This window comes from Poecilia latipinna, unplaced genomic scaffold (genome assembly GCF_001443285.1).
Source record: "Poecilia latipinna isolate Pla-1442-1.1 unplaced genomic scaffold, P_latipinna-1.0 Scaffold1383, whole genome shotgun sequence".
NCBI classification, from domain to species: Eukaryota; Metazoa; Chordata; class Actinopteri; order Cyprinodontiformes; family Poeciliidae; genus Poecilia; species Poecilia latipinna.
This window is the reverse complement of record NW_015113999.1, coordinates 50,986-75,666: the sequence shown is the minus strand read 5'-3', so window position 1 is coordinate 75,666 and position 24,681 is coordinate 50,986. Positions and strand designations below refer to the sequence as shown.

The following is a 24,681-nucleotide window of genomic DNA, read 5'->3' as shown; positions in this document are numbered from 1 at the left end:
CAAACACGGAGGCTAAAGGTAGAACAGGCTCTCATGTGCACAAGGAATGTGAAATGGAGACAAAATTGGAGAGAAAATCAAGCTGCCTGTTTTTATTTGTCAAATCAGATGTGTCCTTTTGAGGAGACAGGAGAAAAATCAGAAGGAAAAACTAACAAAACATGTAGTCACACGCTGTAGCGTACACTGGAATAAGGATTTAGTCAGCATTTCTGTAAATGTGCAGGAATCTTTTAGCACTTCAAGCTATTTCACATTAAGGAGAGCTGTGGAAAGACTAAAGCAGAACGACTAACGTTTCCTCTGACACAGCACAACAAGTCAATTCCACCGTGACCGTAAGATCAAGTGCATAATGCAGCTTTACATCACCTGCATCTGATTTTCCAAGAAACCTGCTTAGTCAGCTCCTCTCTGTCCAGGACAATGTCGTCTCAGGCAGCAAATGCTTCATAGTTTCAGGAAACAAAAACGTCACAAAAATGAAGTTGATGAGCGTAAAGCTCAAGCCGAGACGATTAATCCTTCTGCTTTATGCCTCATAGGTGTTTCAGAAATGCAAGGAAGCTATACGTGATGTGAAGAAGGCTGATTAGCTACCAGAGGGTTTTTTTTTTTTTTTGCTTTTTCTAGTGAGCCATCTGTCGCCGAGTTCACACTCTCCCCGCTTACAGAAAAGCTGCCAATAGTCGCTTAAAACCCAAGAACACACACGTTCTGACGGAGAGAGATAAAACGTACGAAGCAAAACCTCAACTTTCCGCACAATCAGATTGACAAGCTCATCTGTGAAAGCCCCAGGAAACCTGAACACCGTTCACCGGAAGAGAGATAAAAGTAACTTTTTTTTTTTTTTTTTAAACAAGCCTGTGTGGTTTTTATCAGGAGTGTGAATGAGGAACCAAGACAAAACTCCACACCATGGTGAACAAAAGGGCTACAATGCATTTCAAATTTTTTTCTCTACAAAAAAAGTTACGTGAGTGACATGTACCGGTTTTACTCATTTAGAAAATGAGACATTTCCTCAATCCTCTTACAGCTCCGTCAGATTGACTAGAACCAGCTCTGAATCGAGTCACATTTCTAAATATGACGTTGCATTGCAACTCTGATTGCATGGAGCTGTTGTCCTGATGGACGGCCAAGATATCTGCAGCCTCCAGCAGGTTGTTCTTCCAGGTTTGACATGCATTTAGCTCCATCCTTCTACCAATCTAATCCCTTTTGCTTCCTTGTCAGTGCTAAAGAAAAGCATCCCAACAACAGGATGTGTTCAGCGTAGTGTGAAGATTAGTTTTTCTACTCGCAGCTCAGTTTTGGTCTCATCTGACAAGAGTTTCTTCTTCTTCCGTGTGCTTACAGTGTCCTCCACATAGCTTGAGGCAAACGTCAAAGGGGATTTTTATGTGGCTCCCTTTCCTCGCATAAGGGCCAGTCAAAGCCAACACTTCTGTTGTGCTGTTGACAGGTCCTCCCATTTGAGCTGTGGGTCTCTCCATCTCCTCCAGTCTCCAGAGGTCTTTCATGGGTTCTCACTGGGGTTCTTCTCTCCGATTGAGTTCTAGTTTCATAGTCAACTTAGTGTAAACTTTTCCGCCCCCGATTTTTATTTGCAAGAAATAGCTATTCTGTCACACGTGAGAAAGTACTCGTGGGTATAAACACGCCATATTGTATAAGTTCTTGTACAATGTGTCGTGTTTTAATTTGGCGGCACATTTCTCCAGCAGTCATATGCTAATGCAGGAACCGTGTGGGGTACACGCCGGGCTGGTTGCAAGTCCAGCACAGTGTAGAATTATTGTACACATAAATATACAGTTTTGTTGAATTGTACATTAGCTTCCTCTGATTTTCCTTACAAATTTCATTTTATCTTCTTACAGCAGGTGCTGCAGATTTGCATAAGAACTAGTCAGTGTTTTTCTTATCTCAAAGTGCAAACCAGCACAGGAAAAAAAAAAAAAAAAAAAAAAAAGAAAGTGACTGCATGCTACTCAGAATCATTTGTTTCTTATTCAGGGAAAAACGTCTACTCGTAGAAAGATTTCCAAGTGTATCACACAAAATCTTCTAAAATGTCCTGTTGTAACTTCACTACCAACAAAGTGCTTCTTGTTGTTTTGCATTCAAGGCATGCTGGAAAACACTTATTTCAGTCCCGCAGACATTCCTGTTGCGAAGAACAATGCAATTTCCTCCAAAAATATGTTTTAATATTTGAGAAAATACAGACATTTCTCCAGGACATTACCTTTTCTACAGTGTGTTATATTGCCTTCTCATGCTTGCAAAATGAGTCGTCTTGTCTACATTATCATGAAACACGAAAGCTTCACTTCTGTTGACTTCTGAATAAGCCGATTTCACTGATAAAAGGGCTTATTAAACATGGAAAACTTTTGTTTTCGAAGGTGATCGTCATCAAGGTAGCTGCCATTTGCCAATAGTTATGGTTACATCGATTTCTACTGTGAGAAAAAAGATGAATTAAAAGATGCCTATTTTAAAAGTTGTACCCGATGGTGAAAGACCTCACCAAACGGCTGAATAACCACCAACTACATTTTAAGCTCTAGCGTATGAATGTCCAATATGTATATTATCCATGTTGACATTCAACAAGATGGCATTAAGCTGTTATTTAGTCAGGCTATGTACTTGGGTAAGTTGGATGCCATACAGACAGGCGACGTAAAGTTTTCTGAATTTTCTCATAAAAAAGTTTTTTTTTTTTTTTTTTTAACTGCCTTAAGTTTCAATAGCAAAGGAGCAGCTCTCCAAACAGATCGTAAACATTGGAAGAGCCCAGGAGCGATTGACAACATGCAGCGACATGTATGGGAGTGGCAGTACATTGCAACTTTATGGTCAAACATCCTGTCACTTCAGTACATTTAAACATCTGACAGCTTATTAAAACAATTTTAAATTGTGAGAACAGTTCAATAAAACATGTTTTCTCTTTTTTTTTTTTTGCATCTATGGCACTGCTACTGCTAACAAAATTGTGTATTTTCACATACGAGAACCACAATTTGCTGCCGTTTCTGTTAAAATATATCCATGTGGTTGATCTACCACAAGAAGAGTAGCCTCACAACAACAAATTGAAAGGAATTATAAACCGGTTTATGCTTCATACCTATTATAGCTCTCAATATTTGCTTTCAACACTCACCTATTTCCTTGCCCAGCCTGGAATGCAGGATGGCGCCAGCAGAGGTGACAACTGCGCAGCTTTTGAAGCCACTCCTTCCCTGTTGCCGTTTGTTCAGCAGCTCCAGCGGATGGGATGGCACGAAGTCGGCCCAGCCGAGAGAGGAGAAGGGCTCCTCCAACCCATCCACCGTCTTCAGCTGACCCTCGGCCTTCATTTGACACAGCAACGCTTTGGCACTCTGGGAACCTTTGCGATGTCCGTTGTAGAAAACGTGGTGTTTGTTCGCGCTCATGTAGTCCTTCATGGCGCGCTGCAGTCGGGGACTCAGCATGCCGGCGGACGCGTGGCCCTTCCACAGCCTCCGCACCACAGAGGCAGATCGGGAGAAATAGTAATCTTCCAAGTCAGAAGACTCGCCACCAGTTCTCCCGTCTCCTGCAGTCCTAATTTTGGGCTCAAGATCCTGATCTTCTCTGCCATCCTCTTCATCTTCACCGCCGTGGAAGTGTGTGGTACCGATCTGGTTCTGGTACATTCTCTCACGACTCTGGACCGCAGGGTCTGAATGAGAGCCCACGTTCTCTGTACCAAAGGAGGACCAGGCAGCCAGGCTCTGTGGGTCCAGGTACTCCTGGCGACCTGCCTCCTGGCTACCGTAAGTCACGTAAGGGCTCTGGCTTGCCTCCATGCTGGTCTCTGAGGTTATGGAGCTGGTGGAGGGTCCTGGTCCTGGTGGTCCTGGTTTATCTCTGAGATATGTCGTAGTTAATTGCAAAGCCTGTTCAGGTCTTAAGCCAAAGACGGCATGCTGCTGATTGGAGGCTTGTATGGAGGCCAGCCGCCTGGTGTCAGGATGCTGGGAGAGTAAAGAGCCAACAGAAGTCAGAGACTCGTCCACGCGGGCATCCAGGAAGTAGGAGAGCAGAGCAAGAAAGACCAGAATCCAGACCAGCATGGCCACCAACAACACCCTCCGCCACTGCTTCATGCTGGACTTCATTACCGTTCGCTCACATAGACACCCGTGGAGCTGGCCCGCCAACAACAAATCCCCACAGCCAGGACTCAACCCACAGGTCAGCTGGGGAGGGGCTGTAAAACAAAACCTCAAAGTTACTGCTTCTGGCGTAAGGGAAACATGTGGAGAGTTACTGCAGATTGGTGAAGCACTCACCTGAACTGATGCCTTTATTTCTTCCTGCCCATGAGTCTGTTATGTGTCCGATGCTAACGGGACCCTGAGGAGAGGAATGGAAACGGTTAAGGGAGTGAGGAAAACATATGTAGGCCTGACAAGTTTGTGTAGTCGGCAAACTTCTGTCTCCTTTCCACACAACTGCTAAGTAAATTTATCACGACTTGAAACAGTTTTAAACACGGACCAAACTATGTCGGATTAACTCTAGTCAAAACCCTGGAAATAATTCAGGGTTATTTGAAAATTGCCTCAAGCACAGTTTGAGGTGTGTCACAAACTCATCCCTGCTTGTTCACAGTCGTCTTTGCTTTGTACAACATGTATGTAACTTTGACAGGGAGCTATAAAAATACCTTATTGATGACATCTTGGGTGCATCAACCAGTTTAACAAGGTTTTATTAAAATTATCTGTAGTAGACAGAGCTGAACAAACAGTTGAGTGCAAACAGCTTTGAAAGCAGTCGTCAACTTGATGCGCTGAAAGAGAGGCCAATCTGCTGTTTTACCAAAGGGAAAAAAACAAAAGGTCAAAGCAATTTGCCCGACTTCTTAACCCCCCCCCAAGATCCCAGTTACCATTTAGATAAGCCCCAACAAACTCAATATATTGAGCCGTCAACCTCAGCCAACAAACTCCAAAGTCTCGCCACCGAGACCCAACCACAAGTTCCCAGACAACACGAGATATACCCAAAGGACTCTGGTCTGCGCCTGAATATCCTCAGTACCAAAAGACGGTCCAGCCATCTAAACTCTATTACGTGTGAATTTTTTTGTTGTTTTTACAAGTTCGCAATAGAAAGTGCTAAGTAATTTTATGTGAAATGTATTTAATACCTGTGATGTACACACCCCATGTTGTCCATGGCATGATTAAGTCTGCCCTGCTGAACCCGACACCTGGAATTTATACTTCAGTCCCCAAAACAATTCCATATTAAAAGGTCAGTAAAACTGGATTTAACAAAAAACAACCTGAAATGTTGCTGAGCAACCAAATATTTTTATGGAAAAGGGTAAACACAGAATGAGCTTTTCACAAGATGATTTTATCATCTTGTGAAAAAGTAGATAAACCAAAAATGGAAGTCAGTTAAGTCTGCCATCACGTCAAATATTTAAATAACAAATTGCACATTTGCTTTTACGACGTCCATGATCACAATTCATTTTCTATCACGGATTTTTCTCATTCTGGGTCATATATTCATGACAAACGAACCAAATGGACAAAGTTCCCGCTTAGTCTCCTTAATTTTAAGAAAATTCAGAGAGAATGATTATACACATAAGTCTCACCATTTATTTTCTGTTTCCTCTTTTGACGCATTACCATTATTATTGGAGCACAAACTGGTCCAGTGATTCAGAGAGGTCGTTATTAACACAATGCCAAGTCCAGAGCATGACGGTTTGCTTTATTCCTTGTTGCAGTGAATCCCACAGTAATTACTAACAGTATCATTAACTGACTGGCTCACTTTTAACATCTTTGACAATTCTCTTGTGCACAATGTGTTGGATGGATTCTGTGAAACGCACAACAACAAAGGTGAATAAATGAAGCATTAAATTGCCTCAGATCTGTGGTCTACAATCCTCTCAACCACATGCAATTATGAGTTTTGGTCTCTTAATGCTTGAGCGTTTTTGTCAACAGAACAAGAGCGAGAGATCGGGGTAGAGAGGACCAGAGCCAAGCATGAGAGTTGAGCCTCCTCCAGTCCTAATTACAGCTTCCTGTCTCCGTCCTGCGGAGTGCAGCAGAAGTGATCTCAGGTGGCCCTGTAACCCGGCCTCTTTTGAGACTCTCTCCCAGGGTCATGCAGAAGACCAAAGCTCATCCTGCTGACCCTAAACTCAAAGAGAGGAAATCAGCGGGGAGCAAGTCGGCTAGAGAGAGCGCCAACAGTATGGGAGAAAGAAAAATACTGGATGGAAAAGCATGCAAGCTCATGTATCTGCACGAATGCATGCGACTGTGGCTGAATAGATACATCAGGCACGAACAGATGAAAGTATAAAGAGACAACCTTTTTTCTTCTTACCTGCTGTCTGACAAATACATCAGGCGGATCTTTTCCTGTTTAGGGTCAGCTAGATTACCAAAGTTGTTTTTATTAGCACCATTTCAGAATAACGAGACGTTTTTTTTTTAAAGATACATTTTCCTAACCGTCTTCAAATGCAGAAGTTTACATACATTTTCTTATTATTCGGTAGCATTGTCTTCTAAACTATACGACTTGTTTTAAATGTAAAGTCAACTTTTTTTAAGTTTATATCATCTTATTCCCTCAACAAAAGTCATACCTGGAGCATTGCTTTGATTCTTTCATTAATGTTTGAGGAATCCTGTGAAGTTTTGTGACGTTCCTCTTGCAGAAGAGCATCCACACAACATGATGCTGTCAACACAATATAATGCACACAGTTTACATTGTATTCTAGTCTGCATTTTTTCTCCAAATATAATAATGGTCACTATACCAAACATTTCAATTTTTTTTGTTTCACGAGACCAAACTACAAGTCGTAGAAACTAAGATATTTTCCTAGAATGTATTTGAAAGTTTTATCAGAATTGTTTTTTTGTTTTTTTTTTCCATTCTTGGAGTAATGTCTTCTTCCTCTTCTGGTCCATTAGCCATTTTACTGTGATTGACGATGCTTGAACAGATCCACAAGTCTCTTCCTGATATCTTAAATGATTCATTTTGATTGTTCTATATCGCACAATAAAACCGTGTGTAAAGTGCATCTAAAACACTCTCACAGGTGTGGATCATTCATACCGCTTCAAGGCGCAGTAATCAGTAATTCAACATAATAAATATCCCCGTCACAATTGTAGCATTTAAAAAAAAAAAAATCTGTGATTTTGGTACTCCTAATTTTAGCAAACTAAAATATATGATGTCACGCAGCAACATCATATATTTTACCACGATCTGGTTTCACCTGTAGTGGGCCAAAATGCTCATGCCCTTTTCTAAATAAACAAATTAGCACAACATATTGCTTTGGAAAATCTTACAGAAAGCTCAATCTTTGCCCTTAAGGCAGCAAGCCTTCAGCACAGATCAGACAGTAATAATAGGTGGAACCTTCTTCGAACAAAAGGGGATAAAGTGCAAAAAGCGGCATGTACAAATGGAAAACAACATTCTTTTGAAGAGAAACTCACAACCGGAAAAAGAACAAACCACAAAACACACAGGTGCTTTGCAGTAGTGCTGTGAACAAGCAAATGTCATCTGTATGCATTACTGCTGCGTGGCACCCCACTGAAGAGTGCGCCCCGAGGCGTGACGCGCAGGCATGGGTGCCCGATGGTCGCTCAACCTCACCTGATGGTGACCAAGATGTGCATTTCTGTTGCTGTGGTGAAACAACACGCGTGTGCGGCACAGATGGAGAGGCGGAGGTGGAGGACAGAGCTACTCTGGTGAGCTCTTCACAAAGGAACAACAAAATGGAAAGCACGGAAAAGCGACGATGCCAGACATCAAACGCTGACTAAATGACTTGGCAGGAAACAGAGAGCAACAAAAGGAGCCTTTTGGAATATAAATGAAAATGGATTGAAAAAAAAAAAAAACCCAAAACAACCAAGTAGTTTAGAAAAAACGATGGGTGTGTGCAAGTTGTTGGTACACAGAAAGAAAACACCTTTGCGAATTTTATGGCACCTGTGACGCACAAGCTGAAAGAAACGCCAACTACATATATGGCAAAACCCAGTCAAGACAGACTGTGGCAACAAGCATGTCAAAACATTTATGCAAGTTGTGGTTTGTCTAAATAGACTTCAGATATACAGAAATACATGAGTAGGAGTAACAACAATTATATGTGTTTTGTCTTATTTTTTTTCACACAAAAGCATTTTTAAAAAAAAGTGCTGTGGAGATTGTTGCACAACTGCAAACAAACCACAAACATGAGCATCCACCTACCTAATCTAACAACACAAGCACGGAAAGCACTGATGAGAGAAGTGTCCAAGGGTAGCCCTATGGTAACTTTGGAGTAGCTACAGAGACGCACAGCTCAGGTGGGAGAATCAGCTGACAGGACAACCATGTAGACTCGCACTACACAATCTGGCCTTCATAGGGAAACGATTGTTAAAGGAAAGGCATAAGAAGTCTCTTGTTCAGTTTGCCTCCACATACTATGTGGAGGCTTTTCTTAAGCAGTAACAGAGGGGTTGTTTGAGAATGTTGGGATGATGGGTGAGGCCAAATACAGGACAAACCTCTAAGAAAACCTATTTCTAGGCAAACGCATTAAGAGGCTCAACAGATCCAGGCATTGAGTCATTAAAATGACTCAAAGTCTGAATCTGAATACAACTGCAAATATTCCACAGAACTGAAAACCTGCTCTTCTCAGACAGTCTTCACCCAGAATGACTGAAGTTGCCAACATAGGCTATTTTACAGAGAATAGGCTAAAGTTTCAGTCTCCAGATGTACAAAGCTGGTGCAGAGCTCTAGCTGCAAAATGTGGCTCTAAAATGTTACACAAATTTCTCAAACATTTTTTTTATAATAATTTAAATGTGTAATTTTTTTTTGTGTTGACCCACTACATGAAATGGTGTGTGCAATTTGGTAAAAAGCTAAAACCTCCAATGGCTATTTGAACATTAGTGTACATAGATTACTGCAGATGTCTCCAAGATTTCTGTGGTGGGCTCCGTTTTCCTACACACCGCATCAGCAAAATGATTTAAATGAACTAATGTCAGCTGGAAAATACATTATCTCAGTTTTCCTGCGTTTCTCCAAGCTGAAATGCGCAGAGCCATCGGGGTGTCCTCAGGAGGATCGTTAGGACATCCCAGTCAGAGAAAACCCTCAAAGAAAGGGAGTTCCAGTCGAGAAACGGACAAGTTATCGCACTTCTAGTGATGGCAGACATTTCTCAGACATTTAATCCAGTCATGGATTAGCTGAGCTATACACATTATGTTTTAGTAAATGGATATTTCTGGTTTTAAGAAAAATAAATAAGCCAATAAAACCTTTGCCTGAACAGTGTAATTAAAGTAATACCTACTCAGTGGTAATAGGTGGCAAAACTGGACAAACGATAAACATTTAAATGAAAGTTATTGTGAGTGGCTAAAGAGGCGCCAGGCTAATCATTCTTCCAAAAACAGTAGTTTGTCACCTTGTTGGTTCAATAACTAAATAAGATTAGAGGTGACATTCAAAAGAAGAATAAACTCAGACGGATGCAGAAATAAACAGTTGTTTCCAGACAACAATAAATGAAATGAACCTCTATGAAGTGATTTTTAATATTAAAATATCCAGAATCTGAATTTTGAGATTCAAAGTGCGTATTTTTGTCATCACAAACTCAGTTTACAATTGCACATGATATGGCATAAAATATCAAACTTGCAACAAATTTCTTTTAGTGCTGATGGGGCCTTAGCCTGCATCCTTTGTAGATTAAAATGTTTATTTTTTTTGTTTTTAAAAATTGGGTATTAGATTCCAGTGTCTTACACTCACTCGTGAGAAAACCCAACATATTTCTGCCCATTTTGAAATTGTTTAGCTTTTTTTAATTGGTTGAATTAGTCAGTCATAAAGAAACATGATGCAACATGTTCATTCTTCAATGAAATGAGTAAGTGCTCTCTGTTCATCACAACATTCAACATTGTGTTTGTTATGATGTAAAGCACTTTGAAATGCCTTGCTGCTGAAATATCCTATACCAGGGGAGCCAAGATCTACTTTTTCTCTCACCAGCCAGCTGAGATCTACCTCATGACATGAAGAAATTGTAAATTAAACTCGACTGACTTATTTCACATGCGAAAATACATCAGTTATAGCAGAAGTAATAAAGTGATAGAAAACCTAACGCAGTTTCTTCCTCAGTGAGATTCTGACAGTGGGAGCAGGTTACTGGTTTCTCTGTCAGAAGCTGGTCAGTTATGGTCGATCGTGATCTACGTATTCAGCACCCCTGTGCTATACAAATAAAATTTGATTGATTAGTTCAAGCCTCGGTTTTTTTTTTTTTTTTTTGGCAAACAAACTACAAAGCTTTATACCCATCAACAATGTAGCAAGTGAATGATAATCAAGTAACTGTGGAGATTTTATTCACAGCAAACCTTGCACAAGTCTTGCGTAACTTGCCAGTGGCATGACTGTGCTTGTATGAACCATTCAGAAAATCATAGATGACGGGGTCAGGATTTTCATTTATCTCTATGGAAACTATTGCAATCTGATCTCTTGTCTTCGCACATTTCCTTCCCTCCAGCTCACTGCAACATTTCACCATTGCTTAAGTAAATTGACAATCACCACATCCATTCATGTTTTAATGCTTAGTCTGGTTGATGCCTGCTTGATGATTAGGGAGTAGCTGCAGTGTAGCTGGGTTTCAGGCAGGTTTTTTGGTAAATCACAAAGGCTCTTACAGACGACGTGAGGTTTGACTGTGACTGAGGTGCATCTATGCGGCATGGTAGCAGATTTTGTCCTCCACACTCTTTCCACCTCAGGGCTTTCGTGCTGAATTCTCCTTACCCAAAAGGTGTTTAATGACCAAAACTTTCTGTGGTCAAAAAATAAATAAATAAATAAATAAAAAATACTGCAAACATGCATTTTTCTAGCCAAAATTTATGAGGCTGCCTCATGCATCTTCAGTGTTTGGGGACTGCACATCCCCGTTAGCCTCATTTCTTTTTCTGCTACTGGCTTTAAATAACACTGCACTGAAATATTGGCTGACAGGCTGACGCTAGAGTCTCCCAAACACAGATGCATCGACAGTGTTCATCCCTAAAAGCGCTACGAGGTTGCAGTTGTCAGGCAACACTGGCAAGATAATTAAATGTTTGTTAGGAGTCATTCCAAAAATGCTAAAGTACGTACATGTTTCTTTTAGCATGACAAAATGCTCATCCTTAAAGAGATAATGGCTTGTTTTGTCAACACAGGCAGCATTCTGACATCTGGCCTATAATATTTTTTTTAGTCTACGTTTACTTACTTGCTTACTGATTTCGTGTCTCAGCACTAAGTAATTAACCTGACGCACCAGATGGACTGCTGCACGGACTGCTGCTGGGAGAAAATCTGCAGCTACTGGAAGGCATTTCAAAGACATTTTTTTTTTGCCAAAAAGCAAAATTATTAGCAATACTCAAAAAAAAAAAAAAAAAAAAATCACTGTTTTTTTTTTGTTTGTTTGTAGCTTAAAATTAGACGAACATTTCATTGCGAGATTCTTTTTTCCTGAGCAACTTTGTCGAGACAACCCAAACCATCGACAAGCTTTTTCAACCATCTGAATCATTTTTAACAAAAACTGGATTTGTGATGTCTAGGGTGCTTTTAAATCCACAAAACAAAATTGGATATCTGCAGTGAGTGATTGTCATTCTTTAAACTTCTGCAATTCCCATTAATATATGGCAAAAAAAAGAAGACTCAACAACACTCTTAAGAAAGACGTGTAAAATGCCTTAATGTATAAATTAATCATTTGAATCTTACAGAGAGAAGCACTTTACCGTTCCCCTTTGCACAATCTTGTCAAATTATCCAGAGTCCTGGCTCCTCTTATGCTCTCCTCAGTTCTCTATGACATTTAGGTCAGTGCACAGAGTGTACCAGAAGAATGGTGATTTATTTCTATTTTTTTATGTTTATCCGCCTGTGTATTTTGAATCATTATTCTGTTGAAAGATGATGATTCACATCTCCTGGCGTTTTAAAAGAACTGATGATGTACTCCAACAGAATGGCTTCCTTTAAACCGTGGCACCAAGTCCCAGCATGTTCTGCTTCTTCGGCCTCCTGTAATATTCTCATTGCAGTGAACCTCAGCTACAATTTGATAGCCATGCAAGTACGGACCTCGAAGCTTATAGCCGTTCACAATATCAAAGAAAATTCACTTCATGCTGCCCTGCTGAGAAACCAGTGGGAGAAAGTCCATGTTCTGAATACTTTAATCGAAGCCACTTTGAAAAATTTATCAGACAAGTTAACGTGGTTCTGTGCTCAAGTTTGAGTTTCATCACAAAAAAAGGAAGAAAAAAAAAAAAGTACAACGATTTGGCATTGACGGAAGATAAAAAGAGAAAGCTGGGGATTGCTCAGAGGCTTTCATCTTAAGAAAATAATTATTAATAAATCACACTCTGTGGTTAGAGGGATATGGCTAGAAATAAGTACACTTACATTAAAATAAACTTGCATAAAAATGCAAGTTAGGCGAGAATTTAAAAAAAAGATGCTATTCTACAAAACCAGCAGCAGTTCACTTTTTCTTCAAAATAGCATCATTTAAAGTCAAATCTGTACCAGAAGACATGATTCTCATAAAATACTACGTCCTTACACATCTAGGTATGCTATGTGAAAGAAAAATAAAAACATGGTCTTTAATTGTTCCACCTTGAAGCAATGTTATGTTGTTACATTTAGCAAACAAATCCAATAAGACAAAAACAAAGTCAGTAATATTACCATGCCAAAAATCACAAGTCCTGTATTTATTTCTCCAGTCAAGTCTCTTTTTGATACCTTATCTCCCTTAACTTATTTCAGTCACTTTTTGTGTCATTTCCATCTGACAGTTTTTTTTAATCCTCATCTCAATTTATTGTGTATACACGTGTGTTTCCTGTGTCATTACTGCAGAGAATACCCAGCAGTTCCCCATGTATTGTTCGACTCCGTTTAATCGGTGAGATCTGTTACAAAACATCATCAGAAACCAGCAGTATCCCAAACATCCCTTCCTGTTGTGTGCATGGTTTGTTTATTCAACCAAATGTGACGACCTCACTGGGACAAGCCAATTGTTCTATTAAATAAATAGGTTATATATTAACATTTCTATCGCTCTTAGATAACCTTCCCAAAAGCAAGAGCAAATATCTTGTGGTATGCTGCTTGCTGCACAGTACTACTAATAGATTTGCCTTAATAAAAAAAACACCACAAATTTCTTTGACACTACTAGTGCTGTAGTGAAGCCCACCGAACCAGAAAAATCTACGGGGGACTTTTACTGCCATAAATTGAGATTACGCATTTCCAATCTGAAAGCAGGATTTCAATGCTTTTTCTAAAAAACTTCTGCTCTCTTTCAAATATTCACTGTGTGCTAACGCGACTGTGTGAAGTCACACTGGGTGTGCCAGTGAAGACTGTAAGCACAATTACTAAAAGTTTTTGTGAGAATATAAGCACAATTCTCACAAAAACTGAGAATGTGAGCACAATTATTAAAAGTTTTGAGAAGAAAAGACATGAAATCCTGCTGCTTTCAGACTGAAAGTGTGTGCTCTCGACTTATGGCAGAAAAATTCCCCCCGTATGGCTGCACCTAAAAAAAAAATATATATATATATGTTTGTTCGTCAACCAGGCCTCTTTTGTGGCTTTTGTCCAATCACTGATTTCTGACATTTTATTAGATGCTCTTTGTTTTCTGTGGTTTATTTGCTCGTCCTTTATGTGTTTATAACAATTCTTTAACACATCCAAGTTATTTGGATTAGATCTAAAGAAACCTTATGTGGCAATTACAGTATATATAGTCGTTTAGAAGCATTAAATCTTAATTTCTTGGATCTTCAGTCCTTCGTACTACTGCAGACAAAAGTTTTAAAGAGTAATGTGAAAAGCAAAAGATTGATCTCAGACAGAAATTCCTGGCCAGCTGGTATAAATGCAACTACAGTCTGGGCTTCTCATTGTTAGGTTTTCCAGTGAGGAGCTTCAAGATGGTGGAAAATGGCTTGAGTGGGCGTGTGCACAATTCCAACTGGGAATCAAGGCTATTTATGGGCTGAGTAAGGATTTTTTTTTTCCAGGTTGACACAGCCAAATCACACTTTAGAGCTGAATTTGTTTGCTTCATAAGAGCTTTTTAAAGTGATAATCAAAAAAGTCACACCAATTCAACTCCGAACTGTTTGACTGAAGCACAAGATTTTTGTAAAAAGGTTATTAGATCATTTTCAGACTTGACTTGGACTTTTTACCTGAATCAGCCTCGAGGTTTGGGACTCTTAAAGAGGATGTTAACAGTTTATTACAACCGTTTTTTGTTTTTATTAGATTTATAGTAATAGCCACAGAGTTTTTTCTCTAAATGAAGGCTGCATGAAATTACTTCAGGCTTTCACCAACAGCCTATTCACTCACTGTTAAGCTGACTTCACTAGCAAAAGCTTCCAACTTCCCTAAATAAAAATGTTTTCTGTTCTCTTCCTTAAAAAAATCGTCAAAAAAAAATTTCCCGCTCACTGCGCTGTAAGACTTAATGCAAATTAAGTGCACAGATGTGATTGTAAGAAGGAAGTACTCCAATGAGAAGAACCATAATACATAGTGTACAAATATTGCAGCCTCAATTGCAATATTGCACAATTGATGTGTATTTTTAGTGGACAAGATACATTAGTTTGAAGTAGGAATAATGCTAAGAAAAAGTAAGAGGTAGAAAATATGCAATAATTGAAACTGGTAATCAACTGGGTTTTTTTTTTTTTGCTTGTTTTTTTTTTTTAGATTTTGCAGCCCAATATCACATTAACAAAAGGTTGTGGTGCATAAACAATATTTAGCATTTATTACTAATCATGTTGAAATGTTACATGTTAAATCTTCTCACATAAGCATAATTTGAGATAATTACTAAGGCATGCTTTCCTGCTTATGATTAGTATAAATTGCACTCATGAAGCAGAGTTGCTTTCATACAATGACAGTTTCTACATTTGCAGCTCTTTAGGGGTCCAGAAGCATAAGTTTTATTGGTCAATTATTCAAACAGTACAGGCAGTACGATTTAAATGGGCTGAATCTAAAATTGTTGGTGTTTTTTCCCCCTTTTTTTCATGGTGAAATGTCAAAGAAAAAAAAAAGAAATTCTCAGTTTATTCCTGCCTGCACACAATGGCTCTCATCCTGATTTTAAACAACGTAGATTTCAGATGGCAGCGGATTTTAGGTAAGTCAGAGGCTCTGACAAGCCCTTCATTTCAACTGCCGGGCTACGGTTCCTCAGAAATGGCTCTAAAGATGTGCTGTCTGAGTACATCAGAAATCAAATTCTTGGTCGTTCCCAACGGGCTCCCAGTAAGGTGAAGTGAGAAGCTGCTTGACAGATAGTTGAAGGTTTTGCACCGGGTTCTACATTCAAAAAGCTACAAGAGAACAGAACTGCAGTCTCTTCGCCACACTTGATTCCCTTCTGTGCTGCTTGCGTCATTTTTACAGCAGGTTTGTTGCATAGATAAATGTAGAAACTGAACTCTTTATTCTAGTCGCTTTGCCACATTGTGTTGCATTGCACTTGTTTACCAAGCTTGACCCAGAGCATCTAACATAGGAACCCTTTGGACTGGTGCTGGTCCAAACTGAGCACAGCTGTCCACCAGCACTTCATGCTTCCTCCTGCTAACGTTGCAGAAAGATCGCAAAAGTGCTATTCTCTAGTTAGTGATACTTGTAGAACTGCCAGGAAGAAAATACAAGATATGAAACCGTATAGAAAAGCTACAGGCTGCTATTACAGTAAGATGGGCTGGTTTGCAGTTGCATGCACAACCACATTTGTGTTCAAGTAACTCTTGCATAAAGAGCACAAACACCTTTTCAGAGGCCAAACAAGTAAAGGGATGGTGTTACTGAAAGTTAGTAGTACCCAATATAAATACAGTTTGCGTGCACTGCAAGTGAGTGATCATGATCTTCAGCACTTTCAAAAAATAACTTGAATCTTAATAAGAAACACAGGCTATGAGATTTATTTTTAGAGCAACATTAAGCTTCTGCAGCTCTGCAAAATGGTCCTGTGGTAGACCGACTCGGTGTTTCAGATCTGAGGGTGACAAGCATAACACTTTGAAGTTGGGTCACTGTGATCGTGCTTGTTTTTGATTTTCTCTGGCTCAGAGTGCTTCTGTCAGACAGCACAGTCTCCGGTGCCATCGCACCACAGATAAACAAAAATAAAAAAGTGTCTGCTCCCTCTCTGACTGTGGCATTCTTTGCTTTCAACCTGGAAAACATTTGCTTAAAAACTAATGACCAACGCACATAAAATTAATGTTTCCGGGTCTCGTCTCATTTTCTTCCTGGAATAGATTTATGGATTCTCCCCCGACGATAATCTAAGGGTTATTGTAGTTAATAAGCAACTATGTAAAATGATTAACTGGATTGGTCGATACCCAATTTCAGAACAATTCCTGTCTTTTTCATTCCTTATTCTCGGATTGTTGTTTATGAAAAAATTAACAAACTGATCTGCACGTTCGAGTTCACACTTCCCTCCAATCAGTGAGATGAGATTTCCAAGCTGAGTTTCAATAAAATCTTGGTTTAACAGGATTTTTTTTTTTCCTTTTATCTGCTGCACGGACTGAAAAAGCCCCAAATTAATCTCTGTGTGAGACATTAAAGTGCAAAGCTGTGAAGGAGCTATACAGAGTTTAATTTTAAACACATGGACCGCTTTGTATGAGGACGAGAGAAATCGATGTGGCCCACATCTCCTGGCTGCTTCTAAAATGTTCTGGGTTTAACGCGCCTCTCAAAAGTGTTTGTTACTTCATTTTTTTTAATGTTTTCTTTATATTGTGAAAGTAGTTTTTGGTGTTTATGTGACAAACCAACACAAATACAGGCCAGAATAGTGAAGAAGCAGGAAAAGTATCATTTTCAAAAAGCTTTACAAATACAAATATGAACGAATGTGGCAATTAAAATCTAGTAAAACCAACTGCCGTCAGACATCATCGAGTGAATAAACGAATAGAGTCCAAAAATGTGTAATTTACTTTCAGTGTAATTTCCAGCTGTACTGCGAAGGCCTCAAAGGTTTATTAGGGAACATTAATGAACAAAAATCATCATGAAGATTAAAGAAAACAGCAGACGGATGAGGGAGAAAGAGGTTTACATTTTTAAACAGATCAGTACATTGGCAAAGAACTAGAAAGAGCTGATGATTTTAATTTTACAAGTATCCCAGATAAACCTCGGAATAAAGGTTAAAAAAAAAAAAAAATCTTAGCCTTCAGGTAACAGAAGTATCTTAAAGTTTAAAACCAAAAATGAACAAAATGAGCATACATAAGCAGAGAGCATCTCAAATGTAAATGACTTGCATTTTCCCCCTTCTCTTCCTCTCTTTATAAAGCCTCGGGTACATGTCCACCCCGCTTTAGCCTCTGGAGGCAACAAGGTTATTACCATGTGGGAGAGCAGACTTCACCCTGTGTAATTATGGTGGCAGCATCTGAGCTCTCCAAAGGCTCCGCTGCACTTCATTACATCTTCAAACCCCAAAGTGCTGCTGTTAGAAACAGCCATTAGGCAGAAAGTAACAAAAGCACAGACAAATGAGCAAGTGCAGACAGGACAACGTCAAAGAGAAAAGGATTCTTGTTATAAAAAAAAATGTAACCAATTTTCTGAAAGAGTGTGGAGCGATTACATCTTTTTCTATACAGCATCTTGAATAACTGGAAGTTATTACTTCTTACCTCCAAAGAAGAGGCTTAAAATTCCAGTCTCTAAGCTTCCTTATACATCCTGTCCTAATCCTACAACTGCTCCTACATAATGACATAATGAAAGACTTTCTCCTCCCATCACTTCCTCAGCTCACCTTCTTTCCTCCCCCCCACGTCTTCCCTGTGATGTGACCTACATTCGACTGCAGCGATGTGCATGTGGATATAAGTGCACGCACCGCACCACTGAATACATTTGTGCACATTTGCTCTAAAGTATTTTAATACCAAACCATATCGGGGGAAAAGAACAGAATTTCCTGCTGCATCCAATGTTGCAGTGACAGAAAATCTGTGCAGTCGCTCTACTACCGCACGACCGGCCAGATTTTCTCTGCGAATGTGACTTGCTACCAGCAGCGGATCAGCCATCTCCTCGCCACAGACACCTAGCATGAGGAGGTGAGAATACACTGCAGGCGATGTAGCTCATTCCAGCCATCCAAGTGGCTGCCAATCACGCACATTTGGGCTCGCAAACGCATGGCTGCAAGCATGCAAAAACACAACAGGGGCAAAAAAAAAAAAAGAGAAAAAGATAAACAGACAGCAATAAATACAACGAAACAACACACGCATTTTAGGTTTTGTCCAGAAGTAAAATGGAACAGAAGCAAGAAATATGAGGAGTCAGGTATGCAACGCGTCATCCGACACCAACTTGCAGAGACTTGTAATTTACATCAACGGAGGTTTCTATTTTCCATTTCCACATGTGCAGATGGCAGAGATGTCAACACAAAGAGGTTTTCCACATAGAAGCATAGACACCAAGCAATTAGTATAGAATGTTCTGCTTTATATGAACAGCAGCATCCCTGCAGCTCAGCAAACATCCACTGCTTCCAGCTTCTTAAAAAAAATGTTTTTAATGTGGACATCTTCAAGATTAAAACGGTAAAATGTCATTAAATATGCCCATATGATCATAGGCAGTCCTAGCCTGTTTGGGACTGATCGGTATTGTTTCAATTCTTTTAATAATTTTTGTTAAAATTATTACCTTTTCTCTTATTTCTAGCTTTCTAAAATATATATAACGAATGCTAAATATAATTTTTACATAGCGTTTCTGCGTAGAGAGTGTTTGGGTTTTACTTTTGCAGCTTGTTTTTCCATTTATACCCTAAATGCAAGTTTTAATTGGTTGTACATTCTCAATAAATAACTGAATATGCTGCTATTTGTCTGATCTGTTGCTGTCAAACTGCATATAAAATAAAGTGCTATTTCTGGGAAAAAACAAAAACACCAATTAGAGACGTTATAGTTTTACATTTGTGGAATTTTGTGGTTGTAATTACATTGAGATGAAGATTCATGAACACCCTCAATACGTTAGAAGCAACATGGTAAAAATGCAAAAGATAAGTGGGAAAAAAAATACATATTTTGAAAGGTTTTCACTTTAAAGACAATATGAATTTGATATAATTGTGTCTTTGGCATCATTGTCACATCTTTAACACCATTCCCCACAATGATGAACATTTCAAATGACCTCAAAGGACTAACATAAGTGCACTTACTTACCAATTATTCTCTTACAAAGTTGTCAGGTTGAACGTATTAGCCGCCGGAGTCTCCATGGGACGTACAGCTGCCAAACGTGTGTGATTATGAGTAATTTGATTAGTGAGACTGAAACACTTGCACTTAAAGATGAAATCGAAATTATGATGTAAAAAAAAACCTGAACATTTTATTTACAAAAGTTGTTTGCTGTATTAGCTTCTGGATTAGAAAGTTTGATTTTAACCTGATTTTTTTTTCAGAATCAGTTTGGAACCAAAACAGACACCCATACATTCGCCTTGTTCTTTATTTGAATGTTTTTTATGTCACTGTTGGCCTTTAATCATTAGCAGCTTGACATGAAGAGCAGCAGTGAGAGAAGGAGAAAACATGCAGAAAATGATCAACGGTCTGGAATCAAACCAGGGAATACGGTGCAGCTTCTCTACCACTTAGCAATTTGACGCTTATTGAAAATAAATTGCATAGTTTGTCCTTCTGTGGCAGGATCTCTTAGTATCCAGGTTTACCTTGTCAAAAAGACAAATTAAATCATGTATTCAGATGCTCTGCTAAAAATGTTTCCACATCATTTGCCATCTAATAACACTTTACATGGGTTTAAACACGATGGTTATTTATGACGTGCCCAAATTATGTACACAACAGGTTAAATGGAGATGGAAGGTGTAAAAGTTGCTACAGAGAAGTGGCAGAGTATGCCGTGGTTTATTGTGCCTTACCTTGTTTTTTTCCCCCTCAGTGCTTAATGATCACCTGACCATCCAGAGATGAACATTAAAATCTTTATGGAGGTTTGAGTTCCCAAATAGCTGAATTACTCCAATCTTATCAGCAACTCCAAATATTCTGCATACCAACGCAAGTGAAGGGCAGACGGTAAATCTGCATAATGTATCAGGTCATTAAGTAGCGTTGTTATAGGTTAATTGCTGTGATATTTGCACTTAAAGTGGTAGTATTATGTGTTTTCTAGATGCATAGTGTCATTTTATAACATAATCAAGAAGCTATGTTACCTTCATTTGCTACAAATGCGACTTATAAGTAGCCTGACTTTGTAATTTACTGCCTTGAAATCGGGCCTCTGTCTTTCTGCTTTCAGAAAATCATTACAACATGGCTCCTCTATTAACACTTTAACAATGTTTTATGCACTGACAAGTAGCTCGCAGGATGAACTCAGCAGAACGGTACCATCAGGTGTTTGCCAATTGCTGCAGACTACTCTGAAGGAACTGAGTGAGGGAATGAGTCCCGGAGGAGGGCTGCTCTGTGGAGCCTGGAAGCTTGGAAATGCAGCTCCGAGGAGGAGCTTCGTCCTCGAAGGCGGCGCTCGGTCCAACCAGACATTTTGCACAGCTGAACGGTTACCACGAGAGATTAAAGGATTTCTTAAGCATCAATGAAAGAATCAAGGTAACGATCGATGTCATCTTATTTCCTCATCAAAAACACACCTGATGCATAGCCAAAAAAGAAAGGTTGATTTTACATAGTGCTGCCACTATAACTAACTTTAAATATAAGTGCCTCACACAAGACATCATTTTATTAGATTTTATTTTAAATGTTCATAGAAATCGCCCTCTCTTAGCTGGAGATGTCATTATGTATGCTATATGCATCGCAGTTAAATGACCCAAAACGGGTAAAAGAATGAAATCCGCTTCAAGACGACCTCCTTTTACAGGCTGGTTACAGCATGACGGAGCTTCATGCATATTAAGTAGGTGTCCATGTCCATTATGTAGCCCAGGACTGACAGACATTCAAAAGCTGCCATGGTGTTGTTAATTAGGACTATGAGAAAGACGAGGTTAATTAATGAGCAGAGGGTGAGAGCTGATATGTTTCCATCATAAGATCTGACAAAACTAGCATGTCATATCTGTACAGCAAAGGTGCATGCTATTAGCAGTGAAAGCCAAATCTCTACAAGTCAAATAAAGATCATGCATTAATTCTGGAGAGGTGCAGAGGTCACCTTAAAATGCACATTTTACTTTTTTGCAATAAGATGCAAAAAACCTTTACCTCCATGGTTCTCCCATGGAGGTAAAGGGATCAAACTTAAGAGTCGGCCTCCCGCTGCTGTAAAAACAGATCCTGCAAGGTCAGAGCAGAAAAGACCGACTCCATTAAAGACAGAGTCCACTGAGGCAGATTAGGTCTGTCCTGTCCTCTTCTATCCGCCTTCAGCTTCAGGAGTGATTACATCAGTGAGGCAAAAAATGTCTATTTTTGCAATGACGTTCTTAGAATCTCATTAATTGTGATCTGAAGGTGCAACTAAGCCCAATGAAGGCCAAAAGTGCAGGTAGGGGGAAATCTGTTACACACTAACATCCAGAGTCCATCTGTGGAAGAAAACCCCACGAATATTTATTTTTTGGGGGTGGGGGGTTCGCAGAGGCAAAACAAGACTCCAAGCAGTCCCCACACCAAATGAACGCAACAAGACTTTCAAAGAAATGATGAAAAAAATAAGCGGTGAAATAACACCTGGGCAAGATCGCCGCTCCGCTATGCAGGTTGGTTTCATCTGAGCAGGCCATGACGTGTTCTTGCACGTTGCCACTTCATGTGTGTATTTAGTTTTTAACAGTGCGAAACGGTCAAGATAAAGTTGTCATCTGGACAACTTTATCTCAGTCTGTTCAGTCTGAAAAAAATAAAAAATAAACTTAAAAGTACCTGACAAGTTAAACAGGAACTGACAATACTTGGAAATTAGAAGCTTAGTCTTTACCAAGTAAAAACATCTAACATCTGGAAAGCGCTGAGTCATTGTGTGACCCAAACACAACTGAGGGCAAATCATACAGAGGCAGCAGTCCTTAATGACAAGTTCTCATAGCTAAACAGGGTCATCTTTAACACATGCTGTCAAACGCAAGGTCCTATGAAGGAAATTCAGCCCTGCACTTCACATTATGGCTGCCGAATGCAGCTGGAAGCACGGACACACACATCCAGGCACAGGCAGGTGTGAGATCACCACACTATGAAAACCTGGGGTAAAAGTACTCCGGTTTTATAATACGTCTAACTTCCAACTGTTTTTATTTAAAAACTAAAAATGTTTATTTGTAGTGCTACAATGTCAATTTATGCTATTTTTTTTTTCACTCTTCAACACCTATATATTTTCACTTTGAGATTATGAAAAGTAAGTGGGTAAGTTGCGCTTTGCTGTGATGTCAACAACTTTCTTTTTTTGGTCACTGAATAACTGCTAGACCATTTGTGAAAAAAAAAGTACTGCCAAGAGGTCAAATTCACTGAATAATTCAGAAAATGTGCGAAAGTTTCCCCATCATGTCAGCATCTCCAAACAATTACCAGGCAAAGGTGAGTGACTCTTCATCGGTGCATACAAAGCATATGCATAGAGTAGCATAAAATTAAGTAATGTAGTAATCGGTTCATTCCTGCCACATTTGGATTTCAACATGTTAAAAAAGAAAAACAAAAATCTGCCTTTGTGAGCTGAAGATCACATCGTTTCAGCTGCACTTTAGAAAAATCAGGCAAATGTACATTATTGTATGTGCAGCTATACACACACCATTTAGATTTTACATACATTCCTTAATGAGCCTGTTCTCGTAATAAGAAATAAGGCACACTATACTCATCCGTCTCCTTTTATAAACTATGCATCACTGCAGATAAAAAGACAACAGGTAGCTCAAGACAAATCTAGAGGAAGTGCATTTTAACTCCAAGAACAGTCTCACTTGATAAGTGTTGAGTTTTTTTTGTTGTTGTAAGTGTAACAGTTTGCATCAAATATTCCCTCTGTGATCATAAACAACACATTTAGTCAGAAAAACTGATGAGCGCCACTCAGGTTGCATGTGGAAGATTTAAAAAAGTCATTATGAGTGAAATGAAGAGCATTTGTCTGGCAAAAGAAAAGTTATATTCTTGAAAACCTACATCAGAGTGGGCGAGACACCGACCCTTATGACTATGACCTGTATAGTAAGTGTTTCCAGAGTTCAAGAGCACTATAAAAATTCTGTCTGTTTAATATTAACCATGACCAGCCGAAGCAAAAGAACTGACCTCCTTTTCTTTCAATGTGGTCGTTTCTGTCATGAGACCCAGTTTGTTTGCTCTCTGCTCAATGCAGATTAATAAAACTGACACTGTGCCTACATAGACATTTAATTTAAGAAAAAAATGTATTATATTATTTGTGATTGAAGTAAAAAAAAAAAAAAAGATAGAAACATACCTAAATGTGTTGTCTGTTCTTTTGTCTCTGGAAGTTTAAAAGACAGGAAAAACCCTGCTTTGTGTCTTCTTTCTATTGAACTCGCTTTCGCTGATATGTTTCGAGAATGAAATTGTAGCCACTGCAAGAGCAGAAACTGGCAAGACTCCCGTAGCGATGAAGGGATTTTGCATGTCCAGGTTAATGTGTATACATCTACCCTCTTAGGGATGCCAACAGGACTCGATCACATCAGTATTTTACAGGCAGGCTGCTACATTTGTTAAAAAATGCATGTCCAGGTGTCAAGAGAAAGCCTAATATAATCCACAGCTCCATAGCCAATTTCAGAAAACTTAACCTTTTCATAATCTGTCTGAACTCTGGACACTTACTTTTGCACACAGCCTGAGATCAACAGCTACTCAATATATTTTTTTTTTATTTACAGAAGAAATATAAAAGCCACGCTGCAATAAGCTGCTGAAACATCCTTCCTCCCATTTTGGGGAAGACTCAACATCAGGATTGGACTGCAAGCCTCAACAATGTCTCCTTTCAGGTATTTTACCGTAGCGTGTGGACAGCTTGTTACAATGCAATGGATATGCGTTTCTCGTGTCCTCTAAATGCTTGCACACTCCGCCAGAAATGAGGGGGCACAGCTGGTCCTGATGACTCGAGCGCTCCGGCTTTTGAAGACTGACCTCAGATAACTGCTGGCCTCGTCACTTAGAGCGCCTCTGAAATTACACCTCCAGCTTCCCTTGGTGCCCACAGAGTCCCACGCAGTCGGGTGTTCGTACAGTCGGGGACAAAAGAAATGAACCTCCAACTACAGCCAGCAGTAAAATTATATGAGCTTTAACTAAAAGGACTTTGAGATGTGTGCCCAGTAAATCCATGCTGACTCATGAAGTCCTGAGCGCCTGGACCATGTTCTTTATACTAAACATTAACTCCAGT

The 24,681-nt window shown here is 39.4% G+C and overlaps 1 protein-coding gene across 2 annotated transcripts in view; it reads right to left on the bottom strand.

The window, feature by feature from the left end:
- Positions 1–24,681, bottom strand: part of LOC106962186 (beta-galactoside alpha-2,6-sialyltransferase 2) — a 58,391-nt gene that overhangs the window by 24,823 nt on the left and 8,887 nt on the right. The window contains exons 2-4 of one of the 2 annotated variants that reach the window (XM_015056424.1): positions 6,680–6,774; positions 4,341–4,404; positions 3,185–4,258 (exon numbers count right to left, since the gene is read on the bottom strand). In XM_015056424.1, coding sequence (XP_014911910.1) covers positions 3,185–4,258; positions 4,341–4,404; positions 6,680–6,774 — 1,233 coding nt within the window. The remainder of the gene's footprint in view (positions 1–3,184; positions 4,259–4,340; positions 4,405–6,679; positions 6,775–24,681) is intronic. The other variant, XM_015056426.1, reaches the window with a different exon arrangement.